At 36.0% G+C, this 15,120-nt stretch overlaps 1 protein-coding gene across 3 annotated transcripts; it reads left to right on the top strand.

Moving 5' to 3' along the window:
• The first annotated feature begins 53 nt into the window (after positions 1 to 53).
• On the top strand, positions 54 to 12,922 carry pus10 (pseudouridine synthase 10). Of its 3 annotated transcripts, none has more exons than XR_004339233.1 (18): positions 54 to 260; positions 1,282 to 1,416; positions 1,532 to 1,798; positions 2,577 to 2,663; positions 2,746 to 2,780; positions 2,865 to 2,979; positions 3,303 to 3,364; positions 3,562 to 3,607; positions 4,264 to 4,328; positions 4,412 to 4,497; positions 5,238 to 5,363; positions 7,671 to 7,727; positions 8,487 to 8,563; positions 9,094 to 9,149; positions 9,257 to 9,374; positions 9,621 to 9,763; positions 10,667 to 11,250; positions 11,417 to 12,922. XR_004339233.1 is itself a non-coding variant. In XM_032562191.1 (18 exons), the coding sequence occupies exons 2-18, from the start codon at positions 1,291 to 1,293 to the stop codon at positions 11,453 to 11,455; spliced, it is 1,605 nt and encodes a 534-aa protein (XP_032418082.1). In that variant the 5' UTR covers positions 54 to 260; positions 1,282 to 1,290; the 3' UTR covers positions 11,456 to 12,922. The 3 variants fall into 3 exon arrangements, 2 of the variants coding, with proteins under 2 accessions (XP_032418082.1, XP_032418081.1); XM_032562191.1 differs by having other exon boundaries at positions 10,667 to 10,766; XM_032562190.1 differs by having other exon boundaries at positions 10,667 to 12,922.
• The last annotated feature ends 2,198 nt before the right edge of the window (positions 12,923 to 15,120 follow it).

Below are 15,120 nucleotides of genomic sequence, written 5' to 3'. Positions count from 1 at the left end.
CGAGTGATAAACAAAAATTATGTTTTTTGTTGCTCTTAAATGATTTTATTGACATATTTGTTCCACATGTATATACTTACAAATAAAAATATGCCTCAAAAGTAGTTAAAAACCTTTCATTAAGACGGATATTAGCTCGTGATGCTTATCCAGCTTGATTAGTTTGGACTGTGGACGCAGACATGCAGAAAACTGCGTTTCACTGAAAACTAAACGCTGTTTGGTTTCTTTTTATTCTCCAAAAATAAACTCCGTATAAGGTAGGTTCATTTCAGAGGTTTCATCATGAGCTTACTATCAAGTATACGGTCCAGTTTTCAAAAGATTTGAATTTCCAAGACTTACTGTTTGCTAATTATCAGAGTTTTGAACGTGGTCGTGCTCTTGAAGCAGATGAACAAATAAGATCAAGCAATAAAACTACCTTCTGACCTTTTGCAGGAATGATGTAAACACGGTTAGGTCCTGCTGTTCCAAAGACACAATAAATGGATGCATTAATGGAAATGTGCTAATGAGTTACTACTTTCACCCTATTTGTTTATGCCGGAAGTATATCGCTGATCATGTGTTGCATTTAGATTTTTATTTTTTGCAAGAGACCAACTCAAAGTAATGCAATAATTGTCAAGTGAGAGAAAAATTACACAAAGGCCTGGAGTGACGTTTTTACCCATTGCTATGTGCAAAATAAAAGCTTTTCAGATATTAACGTTTTGCTATGAGCAGTTTTGTTTAAGTACTTTCTTGAATAAAATTATTTCACTATTTTTCCATGTCAAATGTATTTATAAATCACTTTTTAAAAAGTTCAACCAGCACCAAAGTGCTGTACAGAAATCAGTAAATGCATTATTTACAATTGAGACAACAATAATAAACTAATTTACCACAATTACAATAAATCAAAAGACTTAAATGCCATCAGATAAAAATTGATCTTAAGAAGCACCTTAAGACCATGTATGCTTTGAGAAGACCTAATGTACATAATATTATATTATTTTTTAGATTTTTGAATAAAAAACGTAGTTAGAAGGATCAAATTGTTATTAATTGAAATCTTCATTCCCTATTAGAAGACCAAATTTTATTATATTAAAACTTAAAGCCTTTGTGTTAGAAATCTTTCTTACACCAGATCCAGTTTTGAAAACCTTTCAAAAGACTTTAATCCAAATGCAATTTTAAAAACAGAGTTCTGCTTTTTTTTGTATTGAATTTATTTAATGAAAAGTCTCTTGTAGTATCTTGACCACTGTGCTTTCTTCCGTCCTGCAGCCAGCAGTGATGCTGCCGCTGAAGGAGAAGGACAAACCTATCGTTCAGAAGCTTTTGTCAGCCGGCTGCTGCGCTCGCTGTGTCCTCAGGTTCTGCTGTGTGAGCGTCCAGGCTGCTTATCGACAAGCACAGCATGTAGGGATGCATCCGATTCTGCTGGTTCCAGCTTATTTCTGTTGGAAATTATTATTGTGTGTGTCCAACCCAGCTAACCAAAGCAACAGCCTACTGATTGTTTCATATTTTGCAGGAGACTCTTAAAGAGCTTCAGACTTTCATTATGGAGAAGGAAAACAACAAAGTACAGGATTCAGCAGACATCAAGCCCCATGATACTGAGTCGTCTCAAACTGTTGAAGACCCTCCCTGTAAAAGGGCCAAACTGGATCCCACAGAGGCGGTTCAGTCAGAAACAGACGATGCTGCCATGGTAACGCTGAAGAAGGAGGAGTCAAGTGTGTGTGCCTTATGTTTGGGAATCCTGCAGGATTTATGTGGCCCAGATCAGGCAATAAAGGTTTGCATTTGTTAAAAATTATTCTCTACTTTTTAATTAAAGGTGCAGTATGTAACGTTTGTGTGCTTTACTGCACATTATTAGGCAAACAATTCAAATATATTGTGTTTTCTCTTTAATCTTGGACTTTTATTTTGTCATTTCTGCCACTTCCCAGAGCATTTTTGACTTGTCAGTTGTGTTTTAATCCAAGAAATATACTTTAAAGTATAGTGTCCCAGTATGTAACTTTAATTTTTTTTAAAAACATTTTTTTTTTTTTTACATATTTGTTAAAACTATCACCATGTTGTGACAGTTTGTTATAAGTAAAAAGATTGATCTCCTTATCCTCCTCCCTGTACTGCCCCCAAACAAAAACAACCAATCAGAGCAAAGAGGAGGATCTTAGCGCTGTCAATCAATCTTGCGAATATGCTGTAAAATGTCCTAGTGACTGAGAAACAACTTGCAGTTGCAAAAAAAAAAACATTGTCTGTGGCCATGCTAACTAGCCTTAGCATTCACAACAGGTTGTGCTAGCTGCAGCATAGCAGAGTGCAGTGGAGAGAGGAGGCATGAGCAGCACTACACAGAGGGTGATTGACGGCGCTAAGTAGTAGCACATGGAGAAGGTGGAGGAGATCGATCTTTTCACAGATTATGTCTCATACCAAACTATCACCACGTTTTTTAAAAATAAAATTTGCATACTGCAGCTTTTACTTTTACTAGGTTTTAAAATGTGATCATTTCTCATATTGTCCTAAAGTTAAAATCAGCTGCTGCGTTTCCACAGATTGCTGAAACAGTGAAGGCCCAAAACTACGAGTTTGACACCCTTGTGTTGTCCGTCTCTCTGCCGGCTCAGCTCTGTGTGCGTGAGGTCAGTGCACCTGAGACAAACCCACTCTGTTCTTCCATCCCAAAATAATCGTATGCTAAAGTTTTATTCTTTACCTCTTCAGCACTCCTGTTGGCTCCATGTGAAGAAGGAAGTCAGGTGAGAGAATTGATCTTGTGTTGAACATTTTGAACATTAATGTCTCCAAAGTTTTGGACAATCTGAGTTGGTTTGGTCTTACAGACAGAAAGGTTTAGTGCTCGATAAAGATGATGTCATCCAGGTGAAGGAGGCCTTCAAGTGGATCATGCAGGGTCTGGTCACAAAACAGCTGGAGGGTGTGGCTGTGGTTAGCAAGGTAGGTGAGATCCAATCATAAAAAACACCGCCTGTGGAAACAAAACTGAGAGTCTATTCAAATAATATTGGATTGAAAATTATAATTAATTAATTTAATAAAAATAAAAGTGAAACAGAAGACAAAAAGTTATACAAAACAGAAGTTGCTCCACTTCAACGTAATTTGTTGGGATTTTATGTGATAAATTAGGTGCAGAATTCAAAAATGTTAAAGTATTGTATTGTAATTGTATACGCATCGATTGGGTAACGAATACTACACAGAAGATAATATTTTCAAAACATGTGTTCAGTTATTGGTCATTCCTGTTATTGTTTCAGAGTCCGTTTGAGGTCGGTGTGGAGTTCACTCATCCAGACACAGAATCTGACTGCCACTTCCTGTGAGTCCTCAACTCCAAAACCTGTCACATTCCTGCAGTGTTAAACAAAAATGGAAATCAAAGTTCCTGAGACACCAGCCGTAAAATTGAACAACAAATCATTTTGATTGAACAGAGATAAAATAGTGATCAGTGCAGACTTGCACAGAAGTTTCAGATTTTTATTCTGCCTGCTTTTAATCCTCTTCATCCTGCAGAGCCAAATGCTGTCCTGGCTGCTTCAAACCCACCAAGAACAAACAGGTAAAGATGTTATCCATGGACAACGTTATCTAAGTCATTCTTAGATAACGAGACTTTAGTCTGATTGGAATTAGCTGTTTTAGGGCCTCCTGTCACTTTAAATCCAAATAAGCTGCTACTAGCCACACTCCCAACTCAACATTTACACTTTAACTTAAAAATGGCTGCAAACAGATACACAATTATACAACTCACACCTTTGAAAAGCATTAGTAGAGCCTCCTGCACAACCAACAACAAGCAGCAAGTGGTTTCTGGATGCCAAGTCAACAACAAAACACTTGTCTTTTCCAGCAGCCGTTGTACAGCAAATAGAGCAGTAAAACCATCTGACCAAATGTGCTGGAACTCAGCTTGCATTGCTAGATAACAGAATTTGGCTGGGCTAGGGTTGCTAGGTAATGGTGCAGTGCCAGTCGCATGTGATTAGGAGGTTTTTGAAACCAAATAATGGCTGAATGTTTGTTTTTTTAACACTTGGGTTGTTTTTAGAAGCAGTTAGGACTCAAATACAAGTAAAAAACATAAAAAAGTGAATTTTGCATAATAGGTCCCCTTTAACTTCTGGTCCACTGATGCCAGAGTCCAGTTTCTGTACATCACTGATGCTGTGTTTGATGCCTCTTCATCTACGATGCTTTTCATTTCTTCTACAGTCGGTGTTTACCCGCATGGCTGTGGTCAAAGCTCTGGAGAAGATCTCAGATGTGAAGTTTTTAGAGTAAGTAGCGCTGAAATGGGTTGTCTCTACAAAGTGTTTTGTTTAACATCTATTGCTTTTTTGTGTTTCTTTTCTTGTTCCAGGCATTACCCCTGTCCACCATCAGAGCCGAGCGGCAGCTGCACCCCTCAGGACATCCAGTGTCTTCACGTCTCTGTCTTCATAGCAGGTAAAGCAAGACAATAAGAACCTTTCTTTACATGTTTACATGTTACATTTCTACTTTCATTCTATCTTTTAGGTCAGTTAGAACTACCAAAATTATTTCTATTTGCAAAATGCCAGAAAACGTAGCAAGAATATTTTTTTTATTTTTTTTTAAACTTTCTTTGTAGTATTAATTTGAGGGGGAATGTCATTTACCTTAACACAATTTGCTTCGATTGTTTCACTGTAATGAATGTTTATTATTCCTATTGACTCATTGACTTATTGATCTGTGTTATTGAAATAAAGGTTGAATTATCTTATATATGTTAAACAGCGTTATTGAAATTGAAGGATTTTTTGTTAATTTGGTATTTTGTTCTTGGACCAGACATTTCAAAGCATAAAATGTTGTTATATTTTAGTTTACCTTGTCCTTGCTGTAGAATACTATCACAAAACATGATCAATAACCATAATAAATGTCATATAGCATAGATAAACATTTTAACGTTTAATGGTGATGGCACCCATTAAAATGTTATGTTTGTTACTGATTTCCTCAATTATCGTTGACTGTATGTTGTGCTTTGAACTGCCGTATTGCTGAAATTTGCTATACAAATAAACTTAATTGATTTATTAATTTTACCTCCAAAACGTTGTGCTGGAAAAATGTGAAAACTTATCTTTAAAATGCTTGAAACATTCTTGAATTTTACGGTGGGAAAACTGTTCTAACCCCGCGTCCCCACCGGTCAGGGAGGTACAACAAGTTCTGCCGCAGCCTGCCTCAGACTCCCTGGGTGATCGATGGGGAGAGGAGGATGGAGTCTTCCGTGGAGGAACTGATCGCCGCACCGATCCTGTCTGCATTCAGGGCTGACGGTGAGTCCACATTTTAAACCCAAACCTCACCAGATTAGTGTTCTAGATCAGACTAGTGGCCCGCGGGCGCCCCCTAGTGGCTTACAAGGTACTGCATGCAAACGACCGTTTATTTGCCGTGACGTCAGCTCAAAGTGCGACGCTACAGCTAGCTTACTAGACGACTTATGTTTAAAAATAATAATGGATAAGGTGCTTAAAACCGGGTCACTCAAAAGAAATACTGAAGATACCGGTGGAAAGAAACAACGTCAGGATTACTTATGTGATCGGAGGAAGCTAAGTCATTCCTCCTGAGAGTATTGATGTGTCGTTCACGAACGATTCGGGTCTTTTGAACGGCTCCTTGCCGTTAACGGCTTCAGTTGGTGAAAACTGTCCTTTGTTTTTTATGACTTTACTCGCACGTCAACAACTATTGTTATTTTTATTCATTTAAAAATGATTAAACTACTTAAACACAAGTGATAAATAAAATTGATAGAATTTGTTGGATAATTTAATGTATGAAATTTTATTTTGTGTATATTTGATTCAAATTTTGTGCTTTATCCATAGGACCTGTTTTGTCCCTCTTCTCAAGAATCACTGATATTTAATGGTGCAGAAAATGATTTTTGTTTATGGCAAAGCAACTTAAGTCTATTTTTCTTTTATTGTGCTTCTAAATTACAAATGGCCAAATTAATACACACTCGGTATTAAAGAACAACTTCTTTAATCTTCATGTGTTTGAAGTCGTTGGAAAGATGAACATTTTCCTTTCACTGCAGGCACACAACATTTTAATATATATAAAATGTAATTTAGATGTTGTGTTATTGTGGGGTAATTTCAAGTTAGGTAGTTCGTAAGTGTTTGTTAAATGGGTTAAGTGGTCCTCAGCCAGAAAACGTTTGAGAAACATTGCTCTAGATGTTCGCTGAAGTCATAAAGAAATGTAACCCACAATTAGTAAAGGACTTTTATTTTTGCGGGCCCACTTCCTGTTTTGCCCGAACGCTGCTAACTTATTTAAAGCCACGCCTCCAGTGCGCAGTAAAAGATCCTCACCTGTTCCACTGTGATTGTGGCTTGCTGTTGGCGTCTTCCTCAGGAATTCCTCAAAAAATCTTTGAACATATTGATTTGATTGCTGGGTGAGTTTATTTGTTAACAGTGTTATTTTTTCCTTGTGGTACTTCTGCTCGATTGCTCATTGGAGCGTTGTTTTATTAGAATCACTGGCATTGCTTACCTGGACCGTCACCAGGATTCTGTTAGTGCTGATTGTGGCTAAGTACGCCCCACTCTCTTCAAAAAGGTAACTTGTTGCTGAAGTTTGTGCGTATTCTGACACCTTTACATTGATGCCGAGGCACTGAAGTTTAAACTAAAATTGATCAGAACAGAATGTAGCTACACTTAAATTGATATTGCGCAGTATATTTATTTATTTATTTATTTATTTTCCTTCCCTCACTCTGCTTGAGTATTTGACAATTAATTTATTTTATTTTTCTTGATTGATATTTTGGAAGTGCACTTTAACTTTAGCACTTTAATTTTAAATTGATTAGTTGAAATATGATAGTTTTGTTTCATTTAAATTATGGTTAATTTAACCTGATTGAAATGTTTGTTTAATTATTAGGAATCTAATTATTGCATTTGCATTTAGTATGCATAAACTAGATGTTTAAATTTAATAATTATTTCCTTTGTATTATATTTGTTTCTGATAAAACACTTAATGGGTTTTCTGACCTTTTAGGTCGGGTTTTTTTTTCCTTTTTTTTTCCACCTGTCGGATCAGATCCTCATCTGGATCGAAAGATGGCGAGCTAGAAATGGACTATGGACTTTATGATTTGGAAATCAATTTATTCTGAGTCAATTCTCATATGTCTCATTGTGTTATTGTAATTGTATGTTTTTTTTATTCAAATCACTTAATATATATATTCACCAAAACTAAAAGCACTGCCTCCTGTGTTTTTTCACACCTCAGGCTCCTTAAAAGGCCACTCTTCCGATGCTGCTTATGTAGCCGCAGTTAGCTGCCTAGCCCATAACTGTTACAGAAACAAACTGATGGAGCAATTTGAAGTTAAAACTAATCTGTGATTATTTGAGTCAGGTTATCACATTTGCTTTGAGCTGTTGTTATACTCGGGTTGACGATAAAAGCGTCCTGAGAAACAAAAACAGCAAAGGGTTTAATTCTGTGCTCTTAACTCACTAAGTAATTTACATCAACTCCTCAAAAAGCAGTTTTTTTTTTTTTTTTTAGGAAAAATAACAAAATGTGTTTTCTTTTTGTGGCAGGATTTAATTTCTCCTCCTCGGGCAGAGAGGATGTGGACGTCCGAACGCTTGGAAATGGTGAGACTTTGTTTGACCGAATGAATTTAAACTGTTTCGGGTTTCCTGATGAAACTAGCTAACGAAACAGAAATGGAAATCTTATTTTTGCATGATTTTACTATAATAAAAACACATTTATATTAATCAGTTTATGTTTTTAGACACTTTATGGCCATAATTCTCACACGGTTAACCTTTTTTCTAACAAAATATGTACTAATTTATTTGTTTTGTTGTCTTTTTCTTTGGCAGAATGACTAACATTGTTTTAATAAAGGGATTAAGTTGGCCTTTCAAAATAAAGTGAAGTTCTGGGAAACGTTTCAAAACAAAACTTGACGCTTTTAATTTATTATCAAAAAAGTGGGTATTTTCCATGGCCTTTCAAAATAAAGTTCAGAAACTTTGTAAAATATAAAAATAATTAATAACAGTTACGTTTACTTTTAGTAGAGTCAGTGCTAAATTCACTGTGAAAATAAATCAGTGACGACTGAAGGTTTACATTACAGCCAACAGATAAACTTCAAAATAAAAGACTTTGTCTTTCATTGGATGGATTAATAAATTCACTCAAAGTTTCTTATTGGTCAAAATTATAATGTTATGTAGTACTTGGATGTCTTTAATTCCATTACAACAATATTTATAAGGTAAGGGCTAAAACAAGAGATAATGATGTTGGCTGCTAAACTCCAATTTACATAATTATAATTTGTACAGAATTGTGTTCTATAAAATTGTTCTATTAAATTTTGTTGCGTTTTTCTTTGGCAGGTCGTCCATTTGCCATGGAGCTGCTGAACCCACACAGATCTCGGTTCAGCAAAGTGGAAATGAAGCAGCTGCAGGAGGTGATGAACGTCAAATAAGTGTATTTTATAAAAAAGAAATGCTACTTTTTCTTTTTAGAAGTGACTGTTATTATTTTTAGTTCTTTGTCTCTTTCTAAGGCGGTTCAACTTTTCTGCATACAGTTGAAAGAGTTTTAACTCACTTTCAAATGTGAATTTCACTTTATCAGTAAAATTGTAATTTGTGAACATAATAACTTGTCAGTTTCTACAGTGTGAAAGCTTCAGTCGTTACAGACTGTCACAAGCTCTACTTTTGGTTACATTTTGCAGTTTTGTTTGGTCTTTATTTTGAATATTTCTCCTTCTAAAAACAGTTATTTGTTTTCTTTGTATACTTTTAATTTGACATGAATTTCAAAGTGTAAAACTGTAATAAACTTGCACTTGCATCCACATTGCACTGGTGTTTTTGGAATATCCAAACCCTTTCAAATCGATTTCTTTATTTGAAAGTTTGTGAAAAGTTCTTGTAAACTGCAGTAGTGCCGTGATGATGCCATAATTTTATACTTTTTATCTGATTTCAGACGATAAACAAATCCTCAGATAAAATCAGAGTGAGAGATTTGCAGATTGTAACCAGGTGAGACAACTGGTACCTTATATTTCTCTCTTAATTTTACAGTGTTCATAGTATGAGTATCTGGTAGAGCCGTTCTCTTTTCGGTGTTGTGTTTTTGTAATCTGCAGAGAAGCCATGAGTCGGATGAAGGAGGGAGAAGAAGAAAAGACAAAGTCTTACACGGCGCTGGTCTGGACTCAGAAATCCATCGAGAATGAAGACATTTCCTTCATTAACGACATCAAGGTGCTCAGTTCCTGTCGGTTCTGATGAATTCATCGTGGTAACGTTAAGTTAATCACATCATGATTGGATTCCATATGAAATGTATGCCTCTTCTCAAAATAAAGTAAAATAGCCAGATTATAAAAAGGATAACTGTAGTCGGACAAACATGGCGTAAGTTAAAGTGACGTATTAATATTACTGTTATTGACTTCTGCGTAAATAACAGCCAATCAAGAAATGAGGATTTTAACTTTCTGTTAGCAGGATCTGACTCTGGATCAGAAGACTCCTCTGAGGGTTTTGCACCGGCGGGCATTGGCGATCCGGCAGAGGGTCATCCACAGCATGAACGTCCGCTTCGTGGATTCACATCACTTCTACCTCGGATTGAAAACTCAGGCTGGGACGTATCCTCACTTAAAGTCTGACCCGACCGACACTATGATAGACTGAACACACCACAAACATATTTATAACATGTGGAGTGGAGTCCTATATCCACTCCTATCCCATCCCTGGACAGGATAGGATATGTTTAAGGGCTATACAAAACATTTTTCTTATATTTTATGCACTAAATGAGCTGTATTAGGGCGTCTTGTCACCGCTGCTGCTGGCCACGCCCGCAACTCAACATTTACACTTGCACGTCAAAATCAATTCTGTTTGTTTCTTCCAACCTTTACGCGACCTGTATCTGATATTTTCACGACAGTCTGAATAACACAGGTCGGATTTTTTTCAAATGCGACGTAGGCAACTTGGATATCCTATCCGATCTTTTCAAATGTGGCCTGAATCTGAATGGCCAGATCAGGTACCTGAATGTTCAGATTGATATGTTCAGGTGTCAACCTGATCGTCGTCGATACGCGACAAACGCCACTATTCTGCATCCGCGGGAAGAAAAACAACAACATGGCGGACGATAATGAGGATTAAGTTTTTAATGTACTGGGTTGTTGGACAACAACGTCAAAATTGTGAGATATGCTCCTCTGTTAGCGTCTATGTTTACTTCAGTAAACACTGAACACTTCTTCTTCTTCTTTTTTATGGCGGTTGGCAAAACACTGAGCTCGCTCTCTATGTGTGACGTTATTGCGCCCTCTACTGCACATCCAGGACACTTTCAGGTCGTTTGCGGTTCACACTGGAGATCAGCTACAAATCCCATATATTTGGAAGTGTGAACGACCAGGACAAAAAAACCCCTGAGTTGACAAAAAAATCGTTCTTGAGTCGCTTCAGTCTGCAATGTGAATGTAGCCGAAGGTGTAGTTTAAAGCTCCTTAATGTCTGTCAAACAGCTACATCAAAGAGTTTGTCCATGGAGATTTCGGGCGCACTAAACCGAATCTTTGTCTGCTGCTGAAGACCGACACGGACATCCTGGAGCTGGACGTGGAGGTGAGAAATGTAACGCATATAAAAGAAGTTAAAGGTGACCTATGATGCTTCCCTGAACTGGATAGGATATGTTTAAGGGCTATACAAAACATTTTTATTATATTTTATGCACAAAATGAGCTGTTTTAGGTCGTCTTGTCACTGCTGCTGCTGGCCACGCCCCCAACTCAACATTTACACTCGCACGTGAAAATGACTGCAAACAGGTCCGCAATTAAACAACCTTAGAAAAGCAGAAGTAGAGCCTCCTGCACAGCCAACAAGAATACAGCAAGAGGTTTCTGGATGGAGAGTCAACAACAAAACATTGGTTGTTTTCTGGCATAGCTGACCAAATGTGCTGGAACTCAGCTTGGGTTGCTAGGTGACAGGCAGAGATCCACTGGTGGTTGCCAGGTAACAGGCTGTGATGTTACATTCAGAAGGTTTCTGAATCGGTTCATTTTCCGGACACAAATAAACATCAACTTGTTGCCAAAAAAAGGTGATTTTTAAAAAAAGTGCTTGGTCTGTTTTTAGAAGCAAATGTAAATTTTAAAAAGTGCAAAATGTGAATTTTGCGTAATACGTCTCCTTTAAAGAAACGGTTAAAAATATAAATAATGTGTGTTAATGCTTTAATGCTGAGTCTAACTGGTGTTTCTGTTCAGTCGGTGGATGTGGACTGGCCTCCACCCATACCAGAGTGAAGGATCCCCTTTCTGATCCAGAGTGGGCGCGGCTTTGACTGGTTCTGCACTGACTGGTTCCTGTGGGTGCTGCTGGAAGATCTGGAACTGGAAACCTGGCGTCCATCTGTTCAGCTCTTAATTAGCTTTTCTGCTTGAGTCGACATCGCATATGAACGTATCTTCAGTTTGATTACATTATGTATTTAACAGCCCTGACTGGTTCTGTTGTCATATATATTTAAGTTGGGTCAATTTTTGTAACTGAGTCCATTTAAGGATGTAATAAAGATCCTGGTCTAACTGTGACAAGTACACTATCAAAATGTCTTCCATTACTTTTGCTTTAAAATGAATTTGTTTTGTTCATATATCATTTAAAAAAAGCGACACCTACGACTCCTTCAGCGTAGTCATGGTAACCTGGTGTCGCTGCCACCAATTGGCTGGACCTCTGTCGAATTAGGTCAGCCACTTCAAAGGCGGTGGAAATTTATGCAATCAGGTATTTTATGTTTTATATTTTGGTCACTATTTTGTAGAAATCAGTTTTCACTTTAATGTTAAAAGGGATTTTTATAAAAGCGATAAAATGGTAAAACGTCCAACAGGGTGAATACTTTTTATAAGCACTGTGTGAAGCTACTGCAAAGCTGATCACTTCCTTAAATAATTCATGTCGTTTTAGCCAAACAGATCAAATATCTACACAACCCAATAACATTTTTGTTTGACATTTATTTTAGATTATTCAACCCTGAAGCTCACCTACTTAAAGATTTATTTCTGTAATTTAGGAACATGGAGTCCAAACTTTTTGCCTTGGGCGACAAACTTGGTAAATTTAAACTACTGGAGAGATACAACATTTATTAAACTAAAAGCACAACAATTAGCTTACTATGATTTTTTTAAAACGCTGAACGATAAACCAAATTTTTATAAAATCTGTATATTATTAAAAATCCAAATCAAATTAACTTTGGACTGTAAAAAAAAAAAAAAGAACATTTCCAGATTTTTGGGGTCATCAATTGTTTTCCATTTTGCTGGCCAAATTGTACAGTTTTTGACTTGTTGTCAGGGACCGAAACAGATCATTCCAAGGGCCACAAATGGCCCCCGGTCCACACTTTGGACACCCCTGCTCTGAACCAATAACATCTTCATGATTTCAAATGTGTGTTATTTTTTTTCAGTTACATGTATCTTTTGTTCTGCTTTTATGGAGGAAAAACACTAATAAACAAATAATCTTATTTTTGTCTGCTGGTTATGGACAAAGATTTTCCCAAATAAAGAAGTCACAACTACAAAAGAAAAACCTGAAATGTATTTCTTTTAATTTAATTCAAAATAAATACTAACACGGCAATGCAAGTCCACTACTGGGTTCTTGCCCTAATGTTTTGGTAAGAAAACAAACAAGCAAATGATCCCAAAAATAGAAGAAAAAAAAAAAATCAGTTAATCCATCATCACCTTTCAGAGACTTTGAAGACGTGCCTGTTTTTCTTTTTCAATTTCTTTTCTTTTTTTTTTCTTTTTACAACATACAAGATAACACTGTGTAGAATGACAAATATAAATAAAACAAACACTACGGTACAAAAAATGGGAGAGAAAGGAGCAAGGATCGGTGAGTTTGCAACAACCTGATCAAACCACCATTGTTAAAAAGAAAAGAAAAGAAGAAAAAACAAAAAGGTCAGCCAAGGTCCCACTTTTAGCTTTTTTTTTTTTTTTTCCAGAGATGGTGAAGAAAACAGTTCAGTGCAGACTCCATGGGTACAGTGATGTCCTCGAAGGGTTCAGGAGTCGGGTCGTTTCCATGACGACGATGACAGGAAGGCGGTGGGGTACGTCTCCATAGAAACGTCCCCCATGTGAGATAGGAAGTAAATTCATTTATTCATTAAAAAATAATAATAATTAGTGGTTAAACACCGTCCTTTTTTTGTTTTCAGTCGTTGCATTATTCACCTTGTCTATAAGAACATAAAATAAAATAAAAAATGAAACAAAAGGCATTGCATATGTACATCAAGAAGTTTGGAGAGACATTTTATCTGGCAGTCATATCACAGTCTTGGTGTTTGAGTGTCTCACGGCTCAGTTTTCTCGTTATATGCGATTCCTTGATACTCAGATTTGTACATGTGTGTAAATAAACCTCTCTCATAATACTGACGGCACCGATGGACCAGGACACACAAACTGCTTCCTGTTGCATCCGTGTGATAAATTTAACTTTCTCTACACCTATATTGTTTTTTATATTAACATCAGACTTTTTGTGTGTGTGTGTGTTATTTGCCTGTGTGGATTCCACGCTCCGTTGAAATCGATCCAACAACTAATATTTAGTGTTATTCATGAATTGTGTGGGAACCCTGACGGTTTTTGCGTTGGTGGTATAATTCCTGGAATAAATCAGATCTGATGGGGTTTTTTCTAGAGTGAATAATAATGCAAAACCCTATTAATAAACAAAACTCACATTGAAGAACTAAAAAAAATAATTAATTTGAGTACATTTGTACAATAGTGCATTGGAGCCATTGGAGAGAGAACAAGAGAGAGAGAGAAAAAGAGTACATTTCTGCCAAAAACTTAAAATCTCAAATAGAAAAACATAAACATTTCTGGGCTTTTTTTTTTTTTCTAGTGAAGAATTCGCTAAAAAAAAAAAAAAAAAAAAACACTCAAAAATTTCCAAGATTTTTTTCTAGAATTTTTTTTTTTTAGATTAATGTCCAATTTATTTCTGAATTACTTCTACTTAAGTTTTGACTTTTCAAGCTCCCTTTTTTCTAGAACACTTCTGAACATTTCACATTTGACACATTGAGATTTCAGTATTTAAGGAAACGGTCGGTCACAAGTACATACTTTCTTGCTGATGGGATAGCATTTAGTTTTCTGTAACATTCAGAAGCTTTGAACACTTCAATTTTTTAAATAAAAAAGGTTTCTATTTAAATATATATATATATATTAGATATTTTTAAATAAAAAAAAACAAAAAACACATTTGTTTGACCAGACTTAAGTTTGACCAAGCCACCATGTGAGCCAGTGAAGCCATGAGACACAGTTAGGTGTTAACAAGTCAAATTTTAGATACAGTTAATTTAAACTGAACCAGTTCTGTGGTAATAAGAACACAAGCTTATGTTTTGAACATTTCTAAGAAAGATTCGCTTTAAGATGGATGTGAAATGTAATTTAAATTCAATGGACTCTTTGAGAACTCCCCCTGCTGGTGACAACTGCAACCGTTTTTCACAAAACATCTGATTTATTCCGGAGTTAACCGCCAACACCTACGACAGCGTATTAGGGCCATTATAAAATAATAATAATAATAACAATAGAGTAAATTTCCAGACAAGAGAAACTTAGATTTATCTCAGAAATTTTTCAGAAAAAAAACCTGAAATATTTTAGCTCTACAAGTCGAAAGTTTTAGACTTTTGAAACTCAAAAATTTCCTGAAGGTGCAGTTCTGACTTTATGAAATTTTTTCTTGAACATTTTTTAACTCAATTTTTGGAGCTCATAAATTTTCAACTTCACAATTAGATTAATTTCTAAATTAATGTTAGAGTTTTTTTGATGGAAATGTTCAACTTTTGGAACTCAGAAAGTTGAAAAAGTAAAAAAAAAATTCTACTTTACAAATT

The sequence above is a fragment of the Xiphophorus hellerii genome, chromosome 5, assembly GCF_003331165.1.
Source record: "Xiphophorus hellerii strain 12219 chromosome 5, Xiphophorus_hellerii-4.1, whole genome shotgun sequence".
NCBI lineage: Eukaryota > Metazoa > Chordata > Actinopteri > Cyprinodontiformes > Poeciliidae > Xiphophorus > Xiphophorus hellerii.
Note: the sequence above shows the minus strand (reverse complement) of the source record. Positions and strands in the feature narration are given on the sequence as shown.